Below are 21,239 nucleotides of genomic sequence, written 5' to 3'. Positions count from 1 at the left end.
TTTTCTACGCTGATTTTAGGCGCCACACTGCCCACAGGTTCTTAAAAAGATTGCCAATTTAGTAACTCATTTGAACATTTTGTTTAAAGATAAGTTTGATTTGAAGCCTGCTTGAATTTGGGATTACCTAAACGATGGTACCGGATACGATTGCGCTGGACAAAAGAGGGTCAAGGTGGACTTAAATGCGGCACCAGCATCCCTGAGACGTTCGCCCACGCTAATTTTGGGACCTACACTGGCAACGGGCTCTGAAAGATCATGATTATTGAAAATGACAGCTAACCGAGCTCCAGTGAAAACTGCCTGAGTGGAAATGGAGCGGGGCTCACCTGAATGCAGGAACTGGATAAGATTGGGCGGGGCAAAATATGCTCAAATCGCCGTGAGTGAGAACCTCGGCATCCTTGCGACGCTCGCCCACACTGATCTTGGGCTGCACACTGCCCACAGGTTCTGGAACCAATAGAATTGGGCGTGAGAATCGGAAATCCATGCTGAGATTGAAAACTGCCCATGAAACTCGACACAGTTGGAACCCACCTGCTATTCAACTAAGTTTTACACTGAATGGGTTAAATCGGGTGGCAGATTTGGACACAAAGCTAATTAGAGTTTGGAGCCAATGAGGCTTGAGGACCGGGGCTAAGCTCTCTTGTAATTGGAAAACTTTGGCACGCCGCACAATTTGACAGCAACAAGTTACCTATAGAAGGGCACCGGGTAGGCCTGGGCAGGACAGAAAATGGCTATTGTCCTGCCCTGGCGGATGCTGTCGTGACTGAAGCCGTCCTTTTTATTGACACGTGGTGCCACGCTGCCCACGGGCTCTACAAATTTCAGAAGAGAATTATACCGCGAATACAAGACAGCCTGAACATGAATGGATGTAAAGAGCTCGACAATGACCAACCTATAAACGGGCACTGGGAAGGACTGGGCCGGACAACGAAGCGCCACCATTCCATTAATGGCAATGCGATCGTGACTGAACTCATCGTTCTTATTCACTTTTGGTGCCACACTTCCAACGGGCTCTGAAAACAGTTCCGATTTACTTCAGGCCAAAACAGCCCATTAAAACTACAAGAATAAGGCAACCAGGGCACTCGACATTACCTATAAAGTGGAACCGATAAAGTTTGAGCTGGACATTGTATGGAAATGGTCATGCAGCTTTTTATGCGGTCGTGATTGAACTAATTCTTGCGATTTACACGAGGAGCAACACTACCAATGGATTCTGAGGGAAGTTTAGTTTTAGTTTTTATTTGAATAAACTGCCACAAAGGGTTTCACGTACTGGAATGCTTAAATCTTATGTGTTTACCTAAAAGCTGGGATTGGATATGATTGAGCTGGGCACAGCAAGGCCAGGGAGACATTAGATCTGGCCAGAAAGATGCCCACTTTATCCTTAATTTCAACCTTAGGTCCCACACTGCCAACGGGCTCTGAAATTATATTCTTACAAAGCTTCTAAACTTCTACCACAATGGAAAACCCGATCTGAAGGAATGTACTCAACAATGTTTTTACCTAAACGCTGGCATTGGATAACCTTGAGCCTTGCAAAGTAAATTCAACGAGTTCTTTGATTCTCTGATATTTACACCAAACTTATCCTGCATATCGACTTTGGGTGCCACACTGCCAACAGGTTCTGCAAGAAAGGGTTATCAAATAGATAAAATCAAAGATCTATTCGAACTTGTGGTGGTGCAAAACATCTTATCGTGCTTATCAACCTTTGGTGCAAGAATGCCCACGGGTTCTGAAAAGTTCAGTATGAACTGCATGTACCATTGCACGCACACCTATCGTCTCATCTACAGTTAACTTTGAAAACTGCCTGTAGAAGGCGAAAGCGAGATATATTCTACCTATAAGCTGGCATGGGATACGACTGAGCTGGACACAGCAGACTTAGAGGTTGACCCAGAGGCTTGTCGAGCCAAGTGATGCGGTCTTTTACATCCACCTTGGGCGCTACACTGCCGACAGGTTCTGCAAATAATATAAGTGCACAATAATATCTCCAACAAAACCTAAGCTCCTTTGAGAAAACTGTCTGAAGGCTTACCGGGCGCTTGGCATTGGAAAGGATTGAGCTGGACAAAGCAGATTCAGGGAGACGCCCATGGGCTTGTCGACCCACTTGATCCGATCGTTGGGATCCACTTTGGGGGCCACACTGCCCACAGGTTCTACAAAGATTTAAGGGCCTTAGTGAAGACATTGGACTTGACTTTAGATTTACTGCCTAAGTGTTGGGACAAATCCTGACGGCTATTACTCACCGGAAGGCAGGCACTGGATAGGACTGAGCTGGACAAACTATAGCTAGACTGCGATCCTGGCCCACCCGGGCGTAGTTAATCTCATCTTTAATATCAACTTTTGGGGCCACACTACCGACAGGTTCTGGGAGAAATTGGCTCTTTAGTAGGTCTTGTTAAGAAATACCTGAATGTTGGATTGCGGTATTACCTATAGAACGGCATTGGATACGATTGAGCAGGACAGATTCTGTTTGTTTTTAACAATTAGGCGAAATATTCTCAAAAAGCATATACATGGAATGCTGGTATAGAAAGATACGAAACCCACCTAACGACTGGCACAGGATAAGCCTGACCGGGGCATTGCATCGCAAAAGTGGTTTCCAATTTAACCTGCATCAGTTGAAACTTGTCGTTGATATTGTTGATTTTTGGCGGGACAGAGCCAATGGGTTCTGAAACATCAAGAATAGTAAAATCCTCAGGGAGTCCAAAAAAAAAATAGTCTAAATCGTTGTTGGGATGGGCTACGCATTACCTATTTATGGGTACTGGAAAAGCCTGGCCAGGACATTGCATGGCATACGTGGTGGCCAAAGAAACCTCCATTGTGCGAACTCTTTCCAAGAGATTCAACTTTGGAGGAACCGAAGCAACGGGCTCTGAGCGAATCAAAAGCATTAGGGTTTCAACACTGGGATAGTTGCCAGGATATCTGCCCAAATGTTGGAAGCTGAGCTAGAATAGGTTACCTACCTAATGGGAAAGAGATATGACGTGGCTGGACATTTGACGCCCATTATGGCTTTGGAAACCGGAGCAAAGTCTGAGCTGGCAAATGAATCACATACTAATAAACCTTATAGAAACCTTAAGCAGCAGTGCCCTGAATTCAAATACCGCCCTGTATATTGTGTTCCCAATTGATGGCATGCAAACCTGTGGGCTGGCATCGGATATGACTGCGCCGGGCATAGTAGGGCGAATCCGATTCCCCGGGCAATTTCGCGTGTCTGTAGTTTGTCTTGAACATTTATTTTCGGCCTGACAGAGCCAACGGGTTCTAAGAGCAAAAAATCAAGCAGAGTCACAGGCAAGGAAGAAAACTGTGTTATGATGATGTTGGGAAGGGGAAACCCACCTGCAGGACGGGGTAGGGTACGACTGAGCCATGCACAGGAGGGCATAACTGCTGGCCAGCTCTACGTCTATGAACTAGTGCTTATCTTGGGGATTCACTTTGGGTCGGACACTGCCCACGGGTTCTAAAATTTTAAGACGATTGCCCTTATTGTAACTGACTGAATGTGTTTAAAAGTAAAACCTCACTGAATTTTCCTTGAAAACAGGCAGGGGACACGATTGCGTCTTGTTCCACTCTGGACCTGCGTCATTAGCGCTTATAAAGCGAACTAAAAAGTTATTTTCTACAAAATCGTAAATTAGCTACCCCATTTTATAGAAGGATACGGTTTCTCGACTGTTGGGCCTAGAAGTTGAAAGTTACCTAGAAATTGGCTGCGGATACGCTTGAGCCGGACATAGCAGACACAGGCTCAGCAATCTCTTCACCTTTACATGTTTCAAGTCATCGGAATTGGAGATCTTAGGACTGACACTACCAATTGGTTCTGCAAGGGGAAATCGTTTCGTTGTACAAGATTCCTAACACAATTGTAAGCTGCCGATGTGGGAGTCAGGGACATTCTTGTGGAGCATTTACCTAAAGAAAGGCTGCGGATATGCTTGAGCTGGGCAAAGGATACTCAAGTCCTGACTGCTCCTCCCCTTAAGATGCTTGAAATCCTCACCAGTATTTATCTTCGGGCTGACTGTGCCAACAGGCTCTATAAGGAAGAATACTTTGGGATTGCTCAAAGAACTACGAGTTTGTATTAGGCCTGAGCTGGGAAAGGACTGACTGAAATAAACAGCTGATTTTACCTATACACCGGAACTGGATAAGCTTGAGCTGGACAAAGGAGCGTAACACTAGCCTCCAGCTTAATCTTCACCGTCCGCGAATCGTCGCCTGATGTGAGTTTTGGCCCAACGCTGCCAACGGGTTCTTAAAAGGCCTTTCAGATATAAGTTCACCTCTATAATTCTAGACCCTGCCTGAAGTTGGGCATAAAAGTAGCTTTGTTACCTAAAGAAGGGCACTGGGTAAGCTTGAGCCGGACACATCAGTGAAACGCTACCCATCATGGGAACCCGAGTGAGAGTTATGTGCTCCTGATTGCCATTGCCATTGAGCTGAGGACTTACACTGCCGACCGGTTCTGTCGAATTCGGGATATTAATAAAACGGAAGCATAATCTACTTAGAAGCCTATGTGTTGGGTTGGGTCTACCTAAAGAAGGGCACCGGATAAGCCTGAGCCGGGCAGAGAAGAGTGGCACTTGCCGCCAGATAAACCCGGAGAATTCGCGACTCATCTCCGCTGGTCAAACGGGGTCCAATACTGCCAACTGGCTCTGGGAAATGGGAAGCGGGGACCCAACATTTAATTCCCGAATGGAGCGCCCTCAGTTGGGATAGGCGGACTCTTACCTAAAGACTGGCACTGGAAATGATTGAGCTGGACACAAGAGGGTGGTGGCTTGGCCAGCAGAGAACTGAAGCACCTTAATGTCATTACCAGAGAGAAGTCTGGGCGCAACACTCGCAATGGGTTCTTGAAAGAGGGAGCGGATGGATTAAACAAAAAGCAAGGATATTGCTGAGGTGCAATCTCAATTGGAAACTGGCGCAAGTTGGTCTGGGTCTGGATGTATATAAGTCCTACCTAAACAGGGGAGCTGGATAAGCCTGGGCAGGGCATAGAAGGGTTTGACTAGAGCCTTCGTCTCCCGTGAAACTGCTGCTGGTCAGAGTATTAGGAAACTTGGGGGAAACTCTGCCAACTGGTTCTGTGAATGAAGCGAAATAGTTCAAAGTTAATAGCCTTACATAGTACAATGCCAATAAGTAAAGATATGGAAGATCTATGGAGTGACTTACCTTGGGAGCAGTTCAAAGGAGACTAAGAAGTGAAAGTGGCCAACGACTGAGACATGAATCATTTGTTGGATCTGACGTTTCAGTTAACTCGGATTTCTTGAGAACGGACCACACCTACTCTATTTGGCTTTATTTCAAGCTCTCAGCATTGTCGAGTACCCTATCCCAACATTCAGGCAGTTTTCAATTTAGACTTAGGCTACAGCAACAATTCTTTTTGCGAATTTTATTATAATGTTATTATTTTAGGTATTCGCATATGGAATAATTGAATATTTATATTTGTAGTAGGTCGTAAGCAATGTTCACTAGCATTTACGGTGCGCAAAGAAAGAGATTTTAAGCGAAAAATCTTTTTGATTGCATTCTAGAAAAAACCAGAATTGTTGCTTGTTTGTTGTTTTAGTTATATTTGTTTGGAAACTGCAAACCCTATATAGTTTTTAATTGCAAACAATTCTTTGAGTGCAAAATCCAAACAATTTTAAATTAAAACAGTTCAAAAATATTTGAAATATGATTTTATTTCTTTTAACTTTTATAAATTAGAGTTGTTTATATAAATTATATATGCTTATAAGCAAAAATAATATAAAATATATAACGTAAAACTACTTAATATCTCAATATTTCAAACATTTTATGAACATTTGAAGAGAAACCAATCATTATTTTTAAACAATGTATATTAATAATCGATTCGTAACTTTTCTCTTTGAGCTATGTAAGAGAAAACTCCAAAGGATACATATTGTATTGAAATTATAAAAATTTTCATTTATCTAATGGCACGAAGGTTACAATTGAATTTACACATTGTATCATTTGAAATTTACTCTACAGCAAGAAAACTTCAGTTATCGACTTTGTAAGAAATTAATATGAATTGGATTGTTCTGCAAACATTTATTACTGGAAAGTGCATAAAGGTCAGAAAAAAACAATAACTGAAGTTTTTGGTTTCACTAGTATGAGAAAATTGGCCAACTAGGCGGACTTACCTGTGATGACCAAACGTCCTTTTGTGGCACTTAGTCGGGTTTCTCCAGTCAGACGATGCTTAGTTCGGCACTGGTAGCTCTTGTATCCGTCCTCGGGTCCAACTTCACGGATGTGCAGTTCTCCAGAGGGCAATACCAGATACTTTCCATCTGATATGTTAATATGTTCAGATAGAATAAATAATATGTTAGTGATGACTTGTCGGCTAACTTGGATAAGTCAACTTATTAAGACTGCTGTACGTCGAACAAAATCAATTGACTAACATGCATTTAATTGAATTTATTCGCTCTACATTTGAAAGCCACATGGAAGGTACAAATATTTTCATTTTGTTTTATGTTTTATGAAGCAAAAGCTTCACTCTATTCGAACCGTTGACCATGCAATGTGACTTTGAAATGATTACAGCTAAGTTAATTTCTATAGACTAAATGAGAAACCCTTATAGTTATTTTGCACAAGCTCAATTAAAAACGAAATTTGTTATTCATTCGATTTATTTTGTGGGAAAGTTTAACTTCTGCTCGGATCTCATTTAGTCTTATTTTAGGAACTGTACTAACTTTTGTTGTAACAAAGTTCCAACAATGCCAAGAGTTTGTAGTATAAGCATAAGTATAAGCAAATATAATTGAACCCGAAAGATTGATTGTAATCCATTTACATTTAGAATATATAAATATTTTTAAATTCAAATAGGTTTATTTGATTTCTTTAATCGCGAATCTCCAAGTTCTTTAGCATTGTGCTTAATTCTTGACATGCGTTAACAAAAATGCCAATAATATTAGATGAAATGCATGTTACACATTATATATACTCGTATGTTTATGGTATATATACAGCAATGGACTATTCATTTAAAACGATTTTTATCTACAGATTTTTACGTGTTTGACGGTTTATTAGCATTTTTGCATTTATTTACACTACGCTACGTTCAACTACATGAAGGGGTTTCGGCTTCTTTTGGGCAAGTCAGGAGCGACCCATGGATTTTTGGAGGGGAAAACGAAATAGGGTTGGGATGGGAAAACAAAAAAGGGAAAATATAAAACAGAAAAGGTGGACAAAAAAAAGGAAAGACACAAAGAAGGTCATTCGAAAGCCTAAGCAGCACTGAACGTGGAGAATTTCTTTGAGAGCTCTAAAAAAACCACATTGAGACCAGATCGAAGCGAACAGAATTGGATAGGGGACGCAGGATGTTACGGAGGAGTGGGCAATGCCAAAGCTCTTAGTCTGTAAATTTACCGCTTTCCGCGATATCCTCCTGAGGATAGATAACTTGCTCCTCGTCCTCCACCCACGAGTCGACCACTATGAAATCGGCCACAAAACTGGGAATGTGGCACTTTAGGATGGCGCTATTGCCACGCAGTATGGACTCATCCATGACATTGACAGTGTAGGATTGTGGCACAACTGCAAAGTTTACGAAGAGATTTATTGAGCAGGACGTGGGGTTAAATCATAAGTATAAAAGAGGCGCCGTAAATAGGATCCCCATTCATGTAACTGAGCAAACTGCACAACTCTACGAGACTCGGGGTCCTACCAGTTATGTTCTTTGTGAAGACCTCGCCCTCGGTATCGATCCAGTCGGTTATATCTATGTGATCCGCCACAAAGGAGGGCGTCTGGCACTTGAAAATGGCCGCATTGCCTTTGATCACATACTCGTCGTAGACTTGCGACTCGAAAAACTGCTTCACCACTGCAAGACGGGAGGTGAGAAACTTAAATCAGGACTGGGAAGGGTCGTAGTGGGTTGAATTTTTTCGTACTCTAACTAAGCTAATGCCGAAAATCGTAATGGTTACCAACGGAGTCGTCCGGGAGGGGCCGCAGGATCTCCACGCCCTCCTCGTCGATCCACCCCTCGACATCGATGAAGTCTGCCACAAACGAGGGCACCAAGCACTTTAAGGTGGCGGAGTTGCCACGCAGCACAAACTCATCGATTACCCGTGTCTGGTAGAACTGGTGGACAACTGAAGGAAATCAGAGCGAACTTAGTGAAATAATAACTGAAGAAAACTGGGAAGGGTTTCAGGATGATTGTAAAGAAGTCTGAGAGAGGTAAGGCAAAGAAGCCTGGCCAAGTACCCGTCTCCGCGTCATTGTTGGGATAGTAGTTGCGACCCTCCGAGTCCAGCCAGAGATCGACGAACACGAAGTCGGCCACGTAGGAGGGAATCTCGCACTTCATCACCACAGAGTTGCCCCTAATGACGTATTCATTGTCCGCCTCGGATTCGTAGCTTTGGATGACCACTAAGCCGAAAGAATAACGTAACACAGTGTAAAAAACGGGTTGGGGGTTGAGGGTCAGGAGGTGGTAAATGGGACCTTGTGCTGCACTTAACCGAAGAAGTATGTTTTGCTTAAACTGTACCATAGGCAGTGGTGGCATTGTTGCGCCACAACTCCATGCCCTCCTCGTCCAGCCAGGCCTCAACCTGCACGAAATCGGCCACAAACGAAGGGATCTTACACTTGACCACCGCCGCGTTCCCTTTAATTACGTATTCATTCTCGGCCTCGGTTATGTAGAACTGTGAAACGACTTTGAATCGAATAAAATAATAAGTAAATCGAAAAGAGGGGATCACTGGGAATGGAGCTGGTGGAAATTAAACATAAAACTATTGGATAAACATCTTTGCCTCCCACCGTAATTGTCCGAAAAGGACAACACATTGCCCTCATCATCGATCCAGGACTCAACTCGAACAAAATCAGCCACGAACGACGGAATGGAACACTTCAAAACGGCAGCATTACCCCTGATAACATACTCGGTCATGATCTCCGCCTCATAGAACTGATTTACAACTGCAAAGGTGTTCAATAACGAAAATATATTGAAAAGGTAGAGATTGGATTGGATAGGAAAGAAACCCCCACAATGCGTTGCCGTTGCAATATTATTTAGCCCTGCGTTTATACCATAGTCCTCAGAGGGTCTCAGTTCGGTTCCCTCCTCATCTATCCAGGATTCGACACGCACAAAATCGGCCACGAACGACGGAATGGAACACTTTAGAACCGCCGCATTGCCCCTGATGACATACTCCATCAGGATATCGGCGCCGTAAAACTGATTCACAACTGCGATTCAAAAAGGGATAGCATGGTGAAATGAAACAGAAGCTTAATCAAATTGAAATAGGGAAGGAATGGGAATGCAGCTTAGGACTAACTTCTAAATTGTTTCAACGGTGCGGAACTGTACCAAAATCCTCCTCCGGAGTGTACTCAGTGCCGTCACTGGCCACCCAGGCCTCAACCCGCAGGAAGTCAGCCACAAAACTGGGAATAGTGCACTTTAATACCGCCGTATTGCCTCGGATAACGTACTCGGAAACAACCTCAGCCTCGTAGTACTGATTCACGACTGTAAAGCAAGAACTTTTATGAGGAACCAAAATTAAATGAAATTGCTGATAGCAGGAGTTGGGTGGGTAGGTGATGGATGGGGTCTGGATAATCCTACATAACCATTAAGTTTCGTTTATAGTGCATGTGTACCCGTTCCCTGTTGATCGCCCAGCGAGCCGTAGAGCTGACCCTCTTCGTCCTGCCAGGATACAACCTGCACAAAGTCCGCAACGAATGATGGAATCGAGCACTTCAACACCGCCGCATTGCCCCTTATGACGTACTCGTTGTTCACCTCCGATTCGTAGAACTGCTGCACAACTGGAGGTAAGTTCACACAGCCACTGATTACATAATGAAGCAATGGTACGGAGGGGAATTGGATGAAACGCCTACAGAACCCGAGTCTAAGTCCAAGCCTTGCGTGCGGCGGGCGTGTGAAAATGTGAAGCTAGCTAATTGAAACGAGAGTGTCTTCTAACAGCGCAGACAATATCGCGGAGTGCACTTAATGGGACACTAAGCTTGCGAACTCCGCGCTCCCCTGAGAAAATCTCCGGGCAAGAGGTTAATAATGGTTCTGATAACATGGCTCATCAACACGCAGTCACCCGAGATAGCATAGATAAACGCAAAAAAGTAAACATAATAGATGCAGGAGGGAAAATGGTTAGGTACTTATCCATAATTCTTAGGTGGCACGCAACTGTACAAACCCTATGTATAGCTAGCCCAAAATGTAATCAAAAAGGTAGCCAACAAACCGTATTCGCTGCCTGGCAGAAAGTCCTCGTTCTGATCGGTGTGCCAGGAGACAACGCTCACAAAATCGGCCACAAAGGAGGGGATTTCGCATTTCAGAACCGCCGCATTGCCGCGTATTACATAAGCCTTATTTACATCGGTGTCGTAGTATTGGGCAACGACTAAAACAGCAATGGCAGCAATCAAATAAATGCATTTGCGTAATAAAACCGAAAATAAATCAATATCGGGTAGAACTGAAAACGAAACTCTGACGAATTGGGAAGGCTACGACGAGGGAACGAAGGATTCTCAACATTTTCTTGACTAGACAGTGTTGGTTAATAAGTTATTCTTTGAGTTCGGTGTGTTGTATATTTTACAGAATTGTATTTTATAATTAGTGTGGGAAGTTTTCCAGCTAACTGCCCTTGCACTGTGCACAAGTGTTTCTATGAGTTTGCTTTGCAGTGTTATACAGTAGTGGTTAAAGTAGTGCTATTTTTCTAAAAGCTCACAAACAGAGACAGTTCTTCTAGTCACACACCATATTCAGTGCCTGGATAGAAATTCTCTTGCTCGTCACTGTGCCAGGATATAACATTCACGAAATCGGCTACAAACGACGGAATATCACATTTCAATATGGCGGAATTGCCGCGGATGACAAATGCCTTGTGTATATCTTCTTCGTAGTGTTGGGAAACGACTAAACAATAAGGAGAAACGATAATAGTGGTGAGTTTCAGATTTAAATAAGGAATGAATGATTTATGGAATGAAGGGATTGTCTGTGAAACTAGAGGAATGGCGACCCCAGCATGCTTTTAGTAGAGCAAAACAACACATTCATCCCATCTGCATCTGCAGCTCAGATCGCACCGTATTCCGCGCCTGGAAAGTAGTTCTCCTCCTCATCGGTGTGCCAGGATACCACTTCGACGAAATCGGCCACAAACGATGGAATCAGACACTTGATGACCGCCGAGTTGCCTCTTATAACGTGCTCCTTGTTTACATCCGCCTCGTAGTACTGGGCAACCACTGGGAAAAGGCCAATTATTACCTAATATGTCCAAAATATTCTCACAACCTTGAAAGTTCTTAGCAGAGTTCCTGGAAAAATCTGGATTTATAGCCACCTTCTGGTCGAAAATTCATAAAACGAAAAACTCTGAAACTATCATCGCGCCGCTACTTGACTGTCAAAAGTTAATTTCAATTAACTAACAAATTTTCTTACGCCAGCCCGTGTTTCTGGGTGTAGACCATAACTCATTTCGGCCAACTAGCTGCGGGCCAGCTGGGCAGAATGTTTTCCTCGTGTGCGCCTTATTCACACATAAGCATACTATAAAATCGTAAATTCCTCCGGTTAATAGCAAGCGAAAGCAAACGACAATAATGATGTCAGGCTTCTGGAAAGTGGGCGCATAGGTCGAGAGGCGAGGTGGTGGCTGGGATAGGTGTGCTGGCTAATTGCCAGGGAACACGTCAGCCGGCGATGAGTAAACGGGCGGCATGGCTCCGACATAATTAGCTAAAATGTGCTCAAGTCTGTCCCATCTAGGGACGGCTCCATGGAAGCGGAAGTGACTGATATCCAGGGGAGTTGGGTCTGGTCCATAACTCTATCAGCTGGCAAACCGTGTGCGCTAAATGGGCTGACAGGTTCATCTTCTTCATTATCGTCGTCGTCCCAGGTGCCACATCTTCCAGAGGAGCTGTTCAAGGGTGCTGAACAGACATGCACGGGCATGACAGGTACAGTCGCCGACAAAACATGGCGACGAAAGGGAAGCAGCGAAAACGAACCTATTAAAGTGAAATGCCAACTTGCATTTAACTCCCCTAAACGTTGCAGAGGTCGACTAAAAAATGTGGGAACAATAAAGCGTGCGGAAAAATTTTGGTAATTCGCGTAGCGTTCAATGGAAATCCCGTGAAAACTTGGTTTTAATTGCCGCACCCGGTGCAACAATAAGACATACACAAAGGGCTTAAAGACTGCAAAGAGCAACTAGACACGCAAAGGCAACCGGCAACTGTCTGCTATGAGTAGAGAAGATACGAAACCAACGCAGATGGGTCTTCATTTGGGCGAACCTGCAAAGGAAATGGTAAACTTAGGACAGTGCAAAGTCACCTGTTGGTTTTCCTAATTTGAATGTAATTTTCTGATTACTACATTTCATTTACTACCGGCTTTAAAATAAAATAAGTTATTTTAGCTAATCGTTCTCTTACATAACTTCTTATTTTCTTTGTTGATAGCAGATAGCAATCTGACCATACAAAATGTATTGAAAAACTGTTTAAAATACAGTTAAAGTTTAATTTAAAAGTATAAATCAGACAATCTAAAGTGGAATATGCAATTTGTAGAAACTTTTATTATATACAGAGCACATCTATTGAGATTCCTTATTAATCACACGATCAACATCAGTGATAACTTCGGCATATTGTGTTCATGATTGGTATATATGTATCACGGATCAACATACACTTTGCACTGCCCTTTATTTACCTTTGAACCCTGCTGACTTACCGGCTCGCACATGTACGTCCCGGGAGATGATGGATCCGAACTGGTTGCGGGCCAGGCAGGCGTACACCTGGGCATGGACCTCCTGGCGGTAGTCCTCGGCGCGAAACGGAGGGAAGACCAGCTTGCCGTCGGATGAGATCTGACGCAATCCGGGAACATCACCCACTGCGGTACCGTCGCTGCGGATCCAGATAATCTCGGGCATGGGGTTGCCGCTGGCCTTGCACTCGATCTCTGCGCCCGTGGAGTTGGAGAAGTCAATGCGGTTGGTGGGTTCCTTTAGGAAGACTGGTCCTTTTTGGTCGGCATCGGGGGGATTGGCAGCCAGGGTCTGACGACCATTAGCTGAAATGAAAAAAGAGCAAAGCCGACAATTGGTAAATATAATGAGATTAATTTTTAGTACTACAACTGGTACATAAGATTGTCAGATTTTAACTATTGAATTAGATAGAAGAGGTGATCGTCAGTGTGTAGATTGTCGTCCACAGAGATATCACTAAATCTCTTCGATTTTTATACATATTACTAATTTGATGTACTTGCCAGCCATTACTGCACTAGATCAACAGACTCTTGGCTGCGCAGCGGAAGTGCATTCCCATATTCATGTCAACAGTGTGGCTATTGTTCGCCATGGCTGTTTGACAATTGCGGGCCATGGATCAGTGACTCCTCGGCACAGTACCGCCAACAAAAGCCGTGTTCAGAATGGAATACCTCATCTGCCAAACCAGCCACAGTTCCACTTCCATTTCCACCCACCGCCGACGACAAACAAAAGACAAGCATGCTGAAAATCGTTCGTTGACACTTTGCAGACTCCACCCACTACCATTTGTTGATGCCGTCACTTTTGCATTGGCAAACGGTTTTAGACTTCATGTATGCATCGGCATGGCGCTTGGAATTTTCCCATCCCCCATTTCCTATTACCAAAAGGTGTTGACAAATTTTTGTGCGGCGACACGCCCACCCAACGCCTCTTCTCCCATATATATAAATCTCAGGGTGTGTAGCTGCAATTTGCCTAGCGCAAAAGCATTTATAGGCTTGATTAGCATCGTCCCTGCAAGAAATTTGTATTCTGCAACCGGTCAACTTAAGATCCCATATATCAACAGTAGAATATATGTTTAGCATATAGAAATATAATTCCTAATACACTTGGAAACCTTTATTATTTCTAATTATTTACATCCAGCATCTCAGAACGATCAAAGGAAAATATAGAAAGGACACCGGAAACGTCGCCTTTCAATTTAATTATTAATTTCCTGTTGAACAATAAGTCTTGTGTTCAAGATTAAACACTTAAAAACTATTTATAAAATAGGAATCAGTTAGATAGGGTCATTTTAATGCATTTGCAAAAGAAAATACATGCTTTTGTTCTTCAAGTAATTATTTTAACTTTACTTCAACTAAACTGATTTATAAGATTAAAATGTAACAAATCTAAAATATCACATTTATCTTAAATGCGATATGAACTATAGTTTCAGAACAGTCTGTATCGGCAAACACAAAATTACATAAATATTAAAATATATGTATGTGTATCTCAGCATATGGTGGCCATTCGGAATACAGAGCGTAAAATCTTGGATGGATCGTGTGGTAAACATCAAAAACAGTGGGTAGAGTAGGGATGAATAAGAAGAAGAGCGAATTATATTTTGCAACTGTTGAGCACAACTGAGATCATTTAAAAAGAAGATAATAAAATTCCAAAAACTTGCATCCTTTATGTTTCTGATACCAATGTCCTGTACTCCACTTTTTTGGGGTTCATTTTATATACCATCATTTTATATATCATCATTTACGTTTCACCTGCTCCCAGTTTCAGTTTTGTTTTGGAGCTGCAGCAGGTGTTTTATTTTACCTTTTCCGCTGCCAAATCTAAAGCTCTGCGAACAAAAACACGCAGAACGGAACCGGTTAAGAAGCCGGCTTTAAAGAGCAAAAAAATGAAAAGTAAAATAAGGCAAAACATAAGCAAAAGCATCTGAAAGCAAAAGCAGAACTGCGATGCCAACGTCGGCAAAACTCAAGCTAATCAAGCAGTTGAATTTTTGTGTGCGGAATAGTTAAGTTCGCCTCGCAATTTTCCACTCAGGCTGGCAATTTGCAAAATTTTATGATAATTCTGCTGTGATGATGAAGATGATGGCGGTGCGGACGACGTAGGTTACTTTATCAAGCTTAAGAGGCCGAGTGACTCAGCGTGAGGTGCTCAAATTTATATTGTATTTAATTGGGTAAACAAAAAGCGGGCTAAACTTGTAAGGATATCAACTGGTAAAAATAATAATATGCTTCAGGTAGAGGAGTGCCTCACCAGTGCCAACAAATAAAGAAATAGAGATAGACCACACGCAATTCGAAAGGTGCTAACAATTACTAAGCTTGGTTTTTTTTACAGCCATTAATAACAGAGGTATAATCATCAATATGTATTACCTCCCCATCGAAAGACTGCTGCCCACCTAATTAACTTATTTTGTGGCATATACAAACCCCTAACACCCCTTAAGCTAGGAAATTGGAAACTAATAACATCAGGCTACACAAAAACAAAGGGCCCAAAAGTTCAATAGGCACACACGCATGCCCCGCCCATCGAAATTAGTCCACATCACGCACTCTTGACATCGCGGTCAGGCGAAAGGGAAGGAACTGCCCAGGATGGATCACACAGCTCTCAGCCCCAATCGAATACATATGTATGTATGTATATCCCCCTTCCTCAACTCAATGAATTTCGACTTTTTCACCGCGATTGAGCCGGTAAAAGACAGAAACATCTGCTCGGGAGCTCAGAAACCAGTTCGACAGCTGTTCAGCGGAGGAGTACTGCGTTATTCGGAGAACAGGTATCGCTATCGGTGTCTCAATGCCAGCGTTACCCACTCATTCATGCGAATCGCGCGGCATTTACCTACACACTCGTCACGATCAGTCACAGTCCACAAAACATTATCAACTACTCGTGTGGACATATCAGAGCAAATACAAATTCAGCTACACAGGGAAAACTCCATTCAAACGTCGATCTACGATTGCAACTGAATTTAGAGCGGTGTGCTGAGTCATATACATATTCCTATAGTTAGCTTCTTTCCTCAGCTTCTTATTTGTAAAAGATAAACATTTGGTAAAACTCTACTCATTAATATGGTTAGTAGTAAGCAAGCAAAATGAAACATCCAAGTAAAGAAACAAATCACATTAAACTTCAATGATGATAAATGAGCATATTCAGGAATCGTTATTAGCCTGGCTGTAAATATATTTTATTTACCAATGCGGAAAATGAACAATTCTGAACTCCCAGTGCACAGACTTCAACTAATTCTATAATGCGTGACACACATAACTGCAGTCGCACTGCCCACGCGATTCTAACAGGTAACAGGTATCTGGATGGATAGACGCCTCCAACTGCCGACAAGTGCAAGTCACCCGTGGAAAGGTCCGAGACCGCAAGATACCCGCAACCTACCCGTCCGCCTCGCCGGTAGTCAAAAGATGACAGGGAGTCTCCGTGACGAAACGCCGCACTCGACAGAAGCTGACAACGGGAACACCAGAGGCCAGGGAGCGACGAAACCGCAGCCAGGTGCCAAGACCGGGAGTGGAGGGAAACGCCGTTAAGTCGACAGGAGGCAGGAGGCAGAAGTGGGACGAACTGGAGCAGGCCACGCGGAGGATGGACACACTTCAGGGCAAGGAGGAGGGCTGGGAGTGATGATGATGCGACTGTTCGATTCCATTGACAGTAAATGCCAGGTCACAGTGGGTTAATGTCGGGGCTTAGCACTTTTTATCATAATACGTTATGATAACAAAACATTTTATTCTGATATTTTAAACAATTAGATAAATAGCGCCTCAAATGAACTATCATTGGCAGTGTTAGCCCACGCTTTTGCGAATTCCATCGAGGTGGGAATATCATCTGATACCCGTTACTCAGCTAGTGGAAGTGCAAAGGAGAGTTTTTGGCGGTTTGTGGGCGTTAGAGTGGGCGTGGCAAAAAGTTTTTTGGCAAATCGATAGAAATTTACAAGACTAATACAAAAATGAAAAAATATCAAAACCTTTTTCAAAAGTGTGGGCGTGGCAGTGGCAACATGAATCGACAAACTTGCGCTGCGTCTATGTCCCTGGAGTCTGTATGTTTAATCTCAACTTTCTAGCTTTTGTAGTTCCTGAGATCTCGACGTTCATACGGACGGACAGACAGACGGACAGACAGACGGACGGACAGACGGACATGGCCAGATCGACTCGGCTACTGATCCTGATCAAGAATATATATACTTTATATGGTCGGAAACGCTTCCTTCTGCCTGTTACATACTTTTCAACGAATCTAGTATACCCTTTTACTCTACGAGTAACGGGTATAACCACTGTCTTCTGAGAGAGACTTACATCAGCGGCTGCACAATGGGTCCAAAGAAGAGAGTAGCAGAGAAGGAAGACCTTGGGGGTGGATTTGTTGCCTAATTGAAAGCGTTGCAAAACATTTGCGGAAAGAAGAGAAAAGTGAAGCAGAGCGCACACGTGTTTCATTTTCAGGAAGTATAGGAATTTGTCTCAAAGATACACAGTGCGTTAAAAATTTGCAAAGCGATGTGGAACTTAGAGTACAGATCTATAGAATTACTAAGATCAATTTCAGACATGTTTGAGAACGTGGTCTACATCTCCTATCTTTAAAGACATGCAGGCATGCAATCTTCCTATGGTCAGATAAAGGCAACTTCTTCGACAGAATCGTTCAAAAAATATACATATGCACATAATGTACCCATGACAAAGGAAGACCAACTGCAGACGTGTTTTCCATATAAAATCGAGTTGACGTCGTCATCGTCTCGTGCGCATTAATTAAGACGTCGAGCAAGGCAGTAAAAGACTTTTGAAAAGTACGTATATACACGCATGTATCTACAATTTAACTTTAAACACTTTTTTGTCGCATGCAGATTATGGAGATGGAATGATACAAAACGGTTGAGACTCGGCAGCTCCAAAAAACGTGATTAAGCAAACATGGGGAAGGTATACGTATAGGGCTCCAATCACATCCCGCCTTCGAAATGCCGGGACGTGCGCGATCACATCCATAGATGATGTGTGCCGATAAGTGTCAGTTCTCCGAGGCTATTGGACTGGAACTGGGATCGGTGAATGGGTGGGGCCATACTTTACAAATTTTTATAACGACTTGATTCCACATCATTTTTAGGGAGCGCCAAAACGATGTTAATCCTCTAACCCTTTGATTTTTGAGATACATATTTATCTTCCGCTCGTATCATTCCACATAAGCGATTTCTTTTCATTTAACGCTACACAATTTATTGTGCCCTATGTGCCGTAACTAAGTTCTTATCCACAGTCTGACTTAAGGAACTCGAATCGCAGACGAGTTTATGTCTAATTAAGTATCAGACTGATTCGAAATAATGTTGCTTGAAGAGTTAAAGAAACAAAAAACAGAATATGTAATTTAGACCCTTTGGATGGGTAGTGCAAAATGGCAACATATACACACAACTCCCACCCACAACGCCCTTCTTGACCGACTAATTCGTCGCCAGGGGGCGCTGCAGGGGGAATCCCTGCAGGCGAGCAGGAACTCGCCGAGTGAAGTGCGGCAACGGCGCGTCGCTCGAATTCAGCTTGTCAGGCAGGGAGACGTAAATAAGTATAATCATTTTCCAGAGGGTAGGACACTGTTTGGCATGGAGGAGGTGGAAATGCGTGCCGCCAACGTGGCCCTTAGTCATTACAGCTGTTTGTGCCGTCTGGGGGTGGGTGTCACTCTTCTCTCTTCCCGGGTAAATGAAAAGTGTGCGGCCAAGCATTGGGAGCAAAACTTCGCTGGCAAACTAAACAAACATTTCTCATTTTCACAACTTTTTCTCTCCACTGCGAATTAGGGGTGTCAGCGAAAGAGGAAGAGAGCCAGAGCCAGAATGCAGACTTACATATGTATGTGTTTTCCACCAACGGAGGGGTTGAAAAGAAAAACTTTATTGCCGAAGCTTTAAAAGTCTCGCTAAGAGCGGCATTTACTCTACACCCACTTCAAAATATCTTAAAATACATTTTGGTAGGCCCCACAAATTCTTTCGCCGGCTGCAGCTCATAAAATATTTTGAGTTAACTTAATACTTTTTACACATGCACATGGATTCGAAAGTTTCTTAAGTTCTGGGAGCACTCAATGAGCTCGAATATGTGACAAATGCTTTTAATGGGCCAACAAACGCTTTGATGCCCTGAGATGTCGCGACATCAAGGTGGATTTGTAAAGAGTTTTTAAAACGTCAGTTCTTGTGATTCTTGTGAATAGCATTTATATCGGCATAGCTGCCCACTTTCAGCATTGTTATAAGGCAATTTTTTAAGCAATTATCGAAAACTTGCTTAGCAGTTTACGATCCGCTATTTTCCAATCTATACTCTCTGTTCGGGTTGACAAACAGCTTTGATCTATTGCGAATGGAAAAAATTGGCTGCAACGGCTCATAAAGCAGCAAGCCGCATGATGACGTCACTGGCAAATAGAATGCTTTCTCGTGCTTCATAGTCGCATTCCACTGCGATGCAAGTAATAGGTTGGGGGCAAAATTGTATTAAACCGTCTGCAGTTGCTGCTCTTTCTCTAACGAGAAAAAGATGGATCCACTCAGAAAAAACAGTGTTCGTGATCTTGGGGCATGGTATATTGAGAGGCGTATTTGATCCAAATCAAACATATTTAAAAAAAACCTAAGTGGTAAGATTTTGGGTAAGTGTATAAGAGTTTTGGATAGGATGGGAGCCCAGCCCCTCGGAGTTTCTCGCACAAACCACGCGTGTGATGCGCCTCAATCGTCGAGGTATCATAACACATACTCCGAAGAGGGCGAAGAAAGTGTCAGGAGGGGAACATCAATCATCTGAAATTACGGAATGCATTTCCCATCTTGGACAGCTCCACTCCATCCTCACAATCCGGCTCCTTTCCTTCATTCTTCACCATTTGACTTTGTGTAGGAACGGAAATAGTTTCTTACAGAACAGGGCCTGGTTCAGTGATCTCCCGGATGATCTCTGTCATATTTACGAGTGCTTTAAGTGGCACGCACTGCTTCTAATTGGTTACGAAATCTCTTAAGGAAAGATCTTGACGATAGCAGCGGGAGAAATGTGACCCAGTTGATAAGTGGATTCGAGGTCCATCCTCCCTTATCAGCAGTAGGTAAACCCATAGAAATGTGCTCTTGTCGAGCTAATATTATAACTTATACAACACTTCAGCTCCGAGATATGGATATTCTGTAGCAGCGAAAAGTTCCATAAATAGAACTCAATAGCGAACGGGATACATGTGAAACATATGCTCTAATTAGAGCTAACAATCGGATAAGTTTTTATCACATATTTTTATACCCTTTACTCGTAGAGTAAAAGTATGTTGAAAAGTATGTAACAGGCAGAAGGAAGCGTTTCCTTATATATATAAAGTATATATATTCGTAGCCGAGTCGATTTGGCCAGGTCCGTCTGTCCGTCCGTCCGTCTGTCCGTCCGTATGGACGTCGAGATCTCAGGAACTACAAAAGCTAGAACGTTGAGATTAAGCATACAGACTTCAGGGACATAGGCGCAGCGCAAGTTTGTCGATTCATGTTGCCACGCCCACTCTAACGCCCACAAACCGCCCAAAGCTGCCACGCCCACACTTTTGAAAAATGTTTTGATATTTTTATATTTTTGTATTAGTCTTGTAAATTTCTAACGATTTGCCAAAAAACTTTTTGCCACGCCCACTCTAACGCCCACAAAACCGCCAAAAACTGTATGTGCTGAAGACTCTCCTTCGCACTTCGAATAGCTGAGTAACGGGTATCAGATAGTCGGGGAACTCGACTATAGCGTTCTCTCTTGTTTTCAATAGAAAGTAACAAAAAGCATGCTTCGGAAGCATAGCAAAGCTCATTCCATTTGTCATTTGTCCATGTGCCATTTGATTTGCACATACATGTATGTATATGTACATGTGCACACAAATTGACTGCTTCCTGTTTATTTGCTTTGAGTTACATGGTTACTTTTTACTTTTCGGCTACAGTGTTTTGAACCCACTGTGGCCATTTGTGAACTTTAAGCTCCATTACAGTGCCCGTCGTATGCGAGCGGAATTTCAATTGGATTGAATGAAATTGCGAATTAAATACGTCCGACTGCAGCGGAACAACAA

The 21,239-nt window shown here is 43.0% G+C and overlaps 1 protein-coding gene across 1 annotated transcript in view; it reads right to left on the bottom strand.

The window, feature by feature from the left end:
* LOC122611470 (Down syndrome cell adhesion molecule-like protein Dscam2) overlaps positions 1–21,239 on the bottom strand; it is a 62,781-nt gene that overhangs the window by 35,517 nt on the left and 6,025 nt on the right. The window contains exons 3-6 of the mRNA XM_043784594.1: positions 12,971–13,315; positions 7,546–7,716; positions 6,288–6,437; positions 2,611–2,737 (exon numbers count right to left, since the gene is read on the bottom strand). Coding sequence (XP_043640529.1) covers positions 2,611–2,737; positions 6,288–6,437; positions 7,546–7,716; positions 12,971–13,315 — 793 coding nt within the window. The remainder of the gene's footprint in view (positions 1–2,610; positions 2,738–6,287; positions 6,438–7,545; positions 7,717–12,970; positions 13,316–21,239) is intronic.

Source organism: Drosophila teissieri, chromosome 2L (assembly GCF_016746235.2).
Source record: "Drosophila teissieri strain GT53w chromosome 2L, Prin_Dtei_1.1, whole genome shotgun sequence".
NCBI classification, from domain to species: Eukaryota; Metazoa; Arthropoda; class Insecta; order Diptera; family Drosophilidae; genus Drosophila; species Drosophila teissieri.
The sequence above is the reverse complement of the archived record's forward strand: the minus strand, read 5'-3'. Positions and strand labels throughout refer to the sequence as shown.